Here is an 8,765-nt window from a genome sequence, read left to right on the forward strand (position 1 = left end):
GCACTATTTCCCCTTCCACTCACTTTTTGTCATGTGCAACACCATTTCCGTTCAGCTGCAGTTCGTCTTCCACCAAAAATGGCATGATTGGCCTCTCACAATTGGCAAAATTGTGTAACTGACACAACTTAGGTAACTTACACTGTCGTGACATTCTTCCCCCCTGTTTCAGTGTAGAGGAAACACAATCCAGGGCAGAGAGGGTAGTCACAATCAATTATGTATTGATTTGTGGACCGAAAGCAACAAGAAGAGTGACTCCCAATTCTATGCCCTGGGTTGAGCTCCGTTTTGGACATGGGATGAATCAGTGACCATCATCAGCTTCTAGTCCCATTTCCATTTCCACCAGAATTCCCTGGGGAAGGCGTGGCGGGCGGGCGGGAATCATGAACAGAAGAAGCTCCTGCAAGGCTATGCAGGTGCCGCTTGTGCAAAAATAATAATCTGTCTGCACTCTCTCCACTTTTCCCCTCTGGGAAGACGGGCGCTGTACATTGTGACCTTCTTGCTGTTCCCCATCAATGTGCTCGTGGGGGTCTTGGCAGGAGTCTGGAGGATGGTGGGCTCTGCACTGTACAATGTTGTCCACTTCTGCCGGCTGGATGTGAGCATGCTAGGCCACGGCGTGGAAGTCTTTGATCCAGGTCAGCAGAATGCAAGCGGTTTCATCCCCTTTCTGTTTTCCTCGTCTGCTTTCTTTCCTTCTGTCCTGCATTGCATGCTCTTTCTGGCTATATGTACCTTATCCAGGAAGTTGAGATTGGCTGTGGAAGCTCACTCACAACAACACACTTTGCACTTTAAAATACAGATTGGATGGATTTCCCCTTCATCCCTGAGGGCACTTGCAGACTTTCAAGATAGGATTCACTCATGTGCTGGCAATACAGTCATACCTCAGGTTACAGACACTTCAGGTTGCGTTTTTTTGGGTTATGGACCCACCGAAACCTGGAAGTACTGGAATGGGTTACTTCCGGGTTTCAGGGGTCGCCCACACGCAGAAGCACTAACTTGTGCTTTGCACATGCGCAGAAGCACCGAATCGCACCACTGCGGGTTGCGAACATGCATCCCACACGGATCACATTTGCAACCCGAGCGTCTGCTGTATTGCATTGTACAATTAAAGTTTATTTAGCAGTCCTGCACAATAAGACCCACCTCCACCCCCTGACTTAAAAAATCGTGTTATTAAATGTAAAATCAAGCATAAGCAAAATCACAGAAAATGAGTTAGAAATATTGAAAACCTCCAGTGATCTTGGGGTTGCCTGGAACAGTCTTCTGCAGCAAACAAAGGCACCTGGTCAACAGGAATGTTTTCAACTGTTCGGTATTCCCCCTGCCCCTTCCTCGTTTTCCCCCTCCAGGCTACCGGACATATTGCCATTACTTGAAGATTGAGGTCAGCCAATCGCACCCTGTGATGAAAGCCTTCTGCTTCCTGCTCCTCCAGGTGTGCACAAAGGGATCCCAGCCAAGAGATGTGGAAGAAGGTGAGCACTCTCAGTCCCAGTCCTGGTCCAGCCTCATCATCACAAAATGGATGCAGATAACATCCAGCTTCTTGCTCACTCGCCCGCTTGCTCTGTCATTTGTGGCCAGTCAGGGAGATGATTTTCCTCCGTTATGTATGGAAAGATCAATTTCTGTCTCTCTGTATAGATTCTCATGGGAAACACGGGGGGGGGGGGCGGAGGGAGGGGAGGAGCCAGCTGTGGGTTTGCTTCCTTGCTCCAAAGGCCTTCTGGTGAGTGCAGGTGGGGAGGTCAGATCTGTGAAAGGACGAGTGACTTTGGCATCCACGTTGTTTTTGTCTGATGCCCCCACACCCCAAAGGAGAGAGGCACTGTGTTCAAATGACGCCCAATGTGGTGCATGAGCACTAGAGGGGCAGGGTCATTGGTTTATTTTAAAGCTTTGTTTATAACCAAGCATAAATATTTAAGGTTCCAAGGGTGTATGATATCGTTCCATGCCAGCCCAGTCTCTGAGCTGAGTGAGCTTCCAGGGATATTAGGTGCACTTACTGTGATTCCTTCCAGATAATAAGGCACAGTGAAGACTGTGGTGTCTTTGTGATTAACAATAATAATAACAATAATATTGTTTAATTACACATATATGCAACCTGAGCCTCGACGGAAGAGCTCCCAGTGATATCTGCTTTTCAACATCATGATACATCTGCAGCTAGATATCATGACATAGTGATATATCGCAATGTCTGAAATCTATCTTGGCTGCTGCTTCCCCCCCACTGCCCAGCCCTACAGCTGAGTGAGCCCGCAGTCTGTGCCAGGAGGAGGGGCAGGGGTGATGCTTCCTCAAAGGTGCACAAACCCAGGCAGACCGAGCCCAAGAAGGTGCTTACCCACAACCTACTCAGGCTCCATCCACCTGCCTGCCTCTGCCTTCACCTGATTAGGTAGGCTGTCTCTTTCCTCCTGGTCGGTCACTCCAGGAGTGACCAACCAGGAGGAAGAGGCAGCTGCCCGCCTGGGAAAAGGCAGAAGCGTAGACAGGCAGGCAGGCAGAGCCTGAGAAGGTTCTGGGCAAGTACCTTCTCTTTTTTATTATTCTTTTTTTTAAAAAATATATATATTTATTTGCTTTTACAGAAAAAAGAAAAACATCACCAAATACAGACACACAAAAAACAATCACAGATACACAAATACATCAAAAAGAAAAAAGAAAAATAAAAAATAAAAACTCCAGCTTTTAAATTCATATTTGATTAACTTTCTTTCTTGACTTCCTCACGCCTCCCTTTTTTGGGTTCCTCACCCAATCAGATACAGCAAATCCTTACCCTCTTTCAAAACTCATTTCTAATTATTAAAATCACTCTATTATGTCTCCAATCTTTCCTCCTTATATTTAAACACCTTTAACATATTATTTACTTCTGACATAATAGAACTTTTGTCTTTCACCCTTTTTCATTACATTTTTGCATATTTTTTCACACTGTATCACTAATGCCATATTATTTTCATATTCAACATCTTTTTAACATTCATAAACTTTGCAGTGTTTCTGCAGATACTCTTTAAACTTCTTCCAGTCCTCTTCCACCGATTCTTCTCCCAGGTCTCGGATTCTGCCAGTCATTTCTGCCTGGGCAAGTACCTTCTCAGGCTCCATCTGCCTGCCTGCCTTCCTACACCTTTCCGTTCAAGGGAAAAGTGCACACTTTTGAGAGGGGACGTTTTTAAAGCAGCACCTAAGCTATAAATTTAAGGTTTGCAGAATGAAGCCTTGATCCCTTCCACTCTGGCTAGTGATGATAAATGGGAAACCAGGGCAGATTTGCCCCTCCTTAGCCGAGTGCAAGGTCCCCCTCGATGGAGGAATGGCCCTTGAGACTCCCTCTGGACTGCCCAGGGAAAGTGTGTGTGGGTTCCTGGATCTTCACAGTGGCCCTTTTGTTGGCAGGAGTCAAGCTCATGAAGACCAGGGCGTGTTCATCGAAAGGGTCCAAGGGCAAGCGCAGCCGTACACAGTGGTTCTTGGCCTACACCTTGCTCAACAACCCCTCCCTCCTGCCTTACCGAAAGGGGGCTCTCTCGGACTCCACCGCCAACGGGATGCAGGCCAACCCGGCAAAACCTTAGCCACCCAGGACAAAGCTTCTTGGGAATGATGGACTCCGCCAGTTGAGAAGAATGGATCCCCGTGCCTTCTTCACCACCCCAATCCCTGTGTTGTCCTTCTCCCATGCGCTCCATGTGCCTCTCCTCAAGAAGCTGCAGCCTACTTGCCCTGAGGCTACAGCCTTTCCTTCCAGGGCCAAAGATGGGACAGAAGTGGTGTTGGCTCAAAGTGGGGGCAAGCGGTCAGCCGAGATGACCCAAAGATGTTGCTCGTCTGATGGCCCTCCCAGTTCTTCCTGGGCATCTTTCTCCCATGGACAAACAAGAGTGCGGGGGACCACGTTAAAGGTTTCATAGAACCATAGAACCATAGAATTGTAGAGTTGGAAGGAATGCAGGAATCTCAGCTAAAGCATCCATGACAGATGGCCATCAACCTCTGCTTGAAAACCTCCAATGAAGGAAAGTCCAGGCACAAATACAAGATGGGTGACACCTGGCTTGAGAGCAGTACATGTGAAAAGGATCTAGGAGTCTTGGTTGACCACGAACTTGACATGAGCCAACAGTGTGACGCGGCAGCTAAAAAAGCCAATGCAGTTCTGGGCTGCATCAATAGGAGTATAGCATCTAGATCAAGGGAAGTAATAGTGCCACTGTATTCTGCTCTGGTCAGACCTCACCTGGAGTACTGTGTCCAGTTCTGGGCACCACAGTTCAAGAAGGACACTGACAAACTGGAATGTGTCCAGAGGAGGGCAACCAAAATGGTCAAAGGCCTGGAAACGATGCCTTATGAGGAACGGCTAAGGGAGCTGGGCATGTTTAGCCTGGAGAAGAGGAGGTTAAGGGGTGATATGATAGCCATGTTCAAATATATAAAAGGATGTCACATAGAGGAGGGAGAAAGGTTGTTTTCTGCTGCTCCAGAGAAGCGGACACGGAGCAATGGTTCCAAACTATAAGAAAGAAGATTCCACCTAAACATTAGGAAGAACTTCCTGACAGTAAGAGCTGTTCAACAGTGGAATTTGCTGCCAAGGAGTGTGGTGGAGTCTCCTTCTTTGGAGGTCTTTAAGCAGAGACTTGACAACCATATGTCAGGAGTGCTCTGATGGTGTTTCCTGCTTGGCCCCTAGGGGGTTGGACTCGATGGCCCTTGTGGTCTCTTCCAACTCTGTGATTCTATGATTCTATTATTCTACCTCCCAAGGGAGACCATTCCGCTGTTGAACAGCTCTTACTGTCAGAAAGTTCTTCCTGGTGTTTAGTCCGAATCTCCTTTTTTGTAACTTGAAGCCATTGGTTTGAATCCCACCCTCCAGAGCAGGAGAAAGCAAGTTGGCTCTATCCTCCATGTGAAAGCCCTTCAGATATCTGAAGATGGCTATAATATCTCCTCTCAGTTTCTTCTTTCCTAGGCTAAACATACCTAACTCCTTCAACCATTCCTCATAAGGCTTGGCTTCCAAACCCTTGATCATCTTGGTTGCCATCTTCTGCACATGTTCTAGCTTGTCAATATCCTTCTTCAGTTGTGCTGCCCAGAACTGGACGCAACATTTCACTCTCCAAGATGATGTCTTTGAGGGGATTGTCAGATATCCGCCTAAGGTTCCCCTACAAATCTTTCTGCTTAGTAATCCCCTGCTCTCGAGGAAGGCAATGTGCTGTTATTTACTCTGCGCACCCCCCGGTGCTGTTGCCTCCTCTTCTTTTCCCCTTGAGGAATAACCACTTCTAGCCCTTTTTGTTAAGCCGCTCCTCAGGCCTTGTGTCATGGAAGCTGGCAAGGTCAACTCCCAGAGCCTGCTAAGGTAGGACAGATCATAGTATAAAGAGAGTTGGACTCTCTTGTAAGAACAATAAACAAAATTTCATGGTTACATTCCAGTGAAGGCCTGGTTTGTCTATCGATGTTTGTGCGTTCCTTCCTGGTACGGCTGGTTCTGAAATTCAATTTATGGGCAAATGAGCTGGACCCACACATCTACAGCCAATGTGCAGATCAGATGGAGAAGAAGTTCGATTTAGTTTGCAGTTCCAGGTGAACCTACCAAATTAATACTTGGGTACAAAACTGAAAGGCAGCCCTCCTTCAGAAGCAGCACTTTCTCCAAATTTTCCAATGCAATTGGCCAACAGAGTAATGTGTACAAAAGCGAGTATACAATAGGGAAAGTGTGCGTTCCATAATGGAAATTGCATTCAAACATCCAGTATATTAGAGGAAATTGCTTTGCAAAAAAATTTTGTGTATTAGGGGAAATTGCATATGAAAACATGTATAGTAGGAGAAATTCATGCAACATTAGGGTTTTTAAAAAGAAACATTGCAAAGTGAGATGTGGAACGTGGAGAACAGAGCTTAAGAGTGGGAAAAGGAGAAACTGTGAAAAACTGAAATTGTCAGGTTAGCCCTAGATTTTGGAATTTTGTAATACAGTCTGTAGCATAAAAATTAACAGTATGTGTTCCAAAGGCATACTTTGGGATAATTTAGAAATATGCATATTGAAATAAAATGTGTGTTTAATTAACATATTTTGTGATGAAAATATCTACCTATCTAGTCTGTCCACGGATGGCATATCCAGCGGAATAAGTATATAAATGCATCCATCCTCCGTGTGAGCAGTCATGGTGAGGCAAATGGTAGGTGATCCTAATGACGTGACCTCGACCATATTCCCATCATCATCATCATCATCATCATCAGTTTATTCAATCCTATATCCAGAGATGAAACCAAAGCTACTTCTCAAGGTCATCAATTTGGGTTCGGTTGTGTAGCCTTTTCCATAAAACAATCCACAATTAAAATAATTAAAAGGGATATATCAAGTGATGTGGGGAGGTCATGTCACACTCCTCCTAGGGTAATTGTCCACCTTTGGTCCCCACCCTGCACTCAGCTCTCCCCTGCGGCTCCTAGAAGTTGTTAGCAGGCGACAGTGGCCACATACCAGGGAACAACTTCGACTGGCCAGCTAAACCAGGTGAGGGCCGCCAATGGGTCTCAAACCTTCAGTGAGTTAGGGACCTGCCCTGCATGTGAAGACAGACTCTGGCGGACTGAGCAGATGAGACCAAGAGTGGGTCCAACGGTCAAGAAGGCAGTTTCTGCATGTGCTGTAGAGGAAAGTGGGGACCAGATGGGTCTCATCAACCTGGGAAGGTGGTCTATGTAGGAGAAGGAAAATTCTGGTGCTAAAACTCCGCTGCCTTGCGGAATATCTTCAGGAAAAGAAAAGACTCAGGAGTAAACCCTACACAAATCTGGAGTCCCACAAATCTGGTGGCGCCTTGTACACCTCCTTTCAGCAACTCCTGCAGTCAAGCTGGTGCCAAATATATTGATCTGCTGTCCTTTGGACCACATCAGTGAGGCCAAGAGAGAGGTCCCATCATCTGGGCAGCCCAGGAACTCCATACACCACCCAGCATTGTGCCCAAAAGAGGTCACTGCCAACGTAGTGGCTTGACTTCAGCCCCACACACTATTGTCTCTCGAGACAGATGGCTGCCAACTTAAGGAAGCAGGAAAGTGAATTGGGCCCTTTTGCCCTGAATTTGGTTTCATGGGATGTCCATGGGTTCTGGTGTTATGAGAGAGAGAGGAAAACCTCTTCCCTATCCACATTCTCTATGCCATGCTTAATTTTATAAACTTCCGTCATATCGCCTCTTCCTCACCTTTTCTGTAAACTAAGAAGTCGCAAGCGCTGCAACCATTCCTCACAGGGGAGTCACTCCCTCCTCTTGATGGTTTTGGTGATCATTTTAGACTTCAGCTGGGCCTTTGCTCTGCTGCTTAATTGGCTGCTGGTTAATCCACCTGTTCCAGGATGATGCCTGAGCAGTGAGCGGAGCTGTACATTTGGCCAGGTTCCATGTTTATGAATATGATGCAGCCTTGATATTGCCAATAACCAGAATTGTGATGCAACGAGCACCTGTCAGCCGCTGAGCAATTTACCTTGTTGTGACAAAACAAACATACTCAGTCCAAATGGTTTGCTTTGCTGCCAAAGGGAACAGAATATTCTGCAGATTTACCACCTCTCCTCGGAGAATGATGGCTATCACCTGATTATAAAGGATCCTTAAGTTGATTAAGCTTCACTCTGTTTAATCAAGCAATTAAATCTGCATGAATTTGCTTTAAGCTGCACGATTTAGCTTTGAACAAAAAAGAACAACATTGGTTTTAGGTATTCTGTGTATGCAGCCAACAACCTCAAATTGTCTTAGAGGCAGTCCTTCCTGTAGTAGTAGTAGTAGTAGTAGTAGTAGTAATAATAATAATAATAATAATAATAATAATAATAATAATAATAATTTATTTATACCCCGCCCATCTGGCTGGGCCTCCCCAGCCACTCTGGGCGGCTTCCATAGAAACCAAAAATACAGTAAAATATCACACGTTGAAAACTTTCCTGAACAGGGCTGCCTTATGATGTCTTCTGAATGTCAGGTAGTTGTTTATCGCTTTGATATCTGCTGGAAGGGCGTTCCACAGGGCGGGTGCCACTACCGAGAAGGCCCTCTGCCTGGTTCCCTGTAGCTTTGCTTCTCGCAATGAGGCAACTGCCAGAAGGCCCTCGGCGCTGCACCTCAGCGTCCGGGCAGAATGATGGGGGTGGGACTGCAGCTCCCACAATCCAGGGGCAAAACTTTATTTCACCAGTTTGGCACCCCCATGTGCATTTGTGTACACATTCACACAGGCTGGTGATCCTCTGGAGGCTTCACCGGGAGCAAAACCGCACCCCAGTGGCAACAGCACTGCATAATCCCTAACCTTTGGCTGTTTGGAGGACATCCCATTCAGGATCACATTCATCCAGTGCTTTAACAACTGCACTGGCTCCCGGTGAAGTACAGGGTCAGGTTTAAGGTGCAGGTTTTGACCTTTAAAGCCCTATGCGGGCTAGGACCCACGTACCTATGGGACCTCCTCTCCTGGTATGCCCCATGGAGGTCCACGAATGACAACACTTTGGAGGTCCCAAGTAGCAAGGTGGTTAGATTGGTCTCAACTAGGGCCAGGGCCTTTTCAGTACTGGCCCCGACTTGGTGGAACGCTCTGTCACAAGAGACTAGGGCTCTGCGGGATTTGACATCTTTCTGCAGGGCCTGCAAGACAGAGCTGTT

General features: G+C 46.6%; 2 protein-coding genes across 3 annotated transcripts in view; one reads left to right on the forward strand and one right to left on the reverse strand.

The window, feature by feature from the left end:
* The window catches only part of STRA6 (signaling receptor and transporter of retinol STRA6), a 53,267-nt gene extending 49,337 nt beyond the window's left edge, over positions 1-3,930 (forward strand). For both annotated transcript variants that reach the window (XM_081876286.1, XM_081876287.1), the window contains 3 exons: positions 484-647; positions 1,377-1,502; positions 3,448-3,930. In XM_081876286.1, coding sequence (XP_081732412.1) covers positions 484-647; positions 1,377-1,502; positions 3,448-3,626 — 469 coding nt within the window. In that variant the 3' untranslated portion in view covers positions 3,627-3,930. The remainder of the gene's footprint in view (positions 1-483; positions 648-1,376; positions 1,503-3,447) is intronic.
* Positions 1-8,765, reverse strand: part of PML (PML nuclear body scaffold) — a 281,106-nt gene that overhangs the window by 207,208 nt on the left and 65,133 nt on the right. The window lies entirely within an intron of this gene.

The sequence above is a fragment of the Podarcis erhardii genome, assembly GCF_964252035.2.
Source record: "Podarcis erhardii genome assembly, chromosome: 9".
NCBI lineage: Eukaryota > Metazoa > Chordata > Lepidosauria > Squamata > Lacertidae > Podarcis > Podarcis erhardii.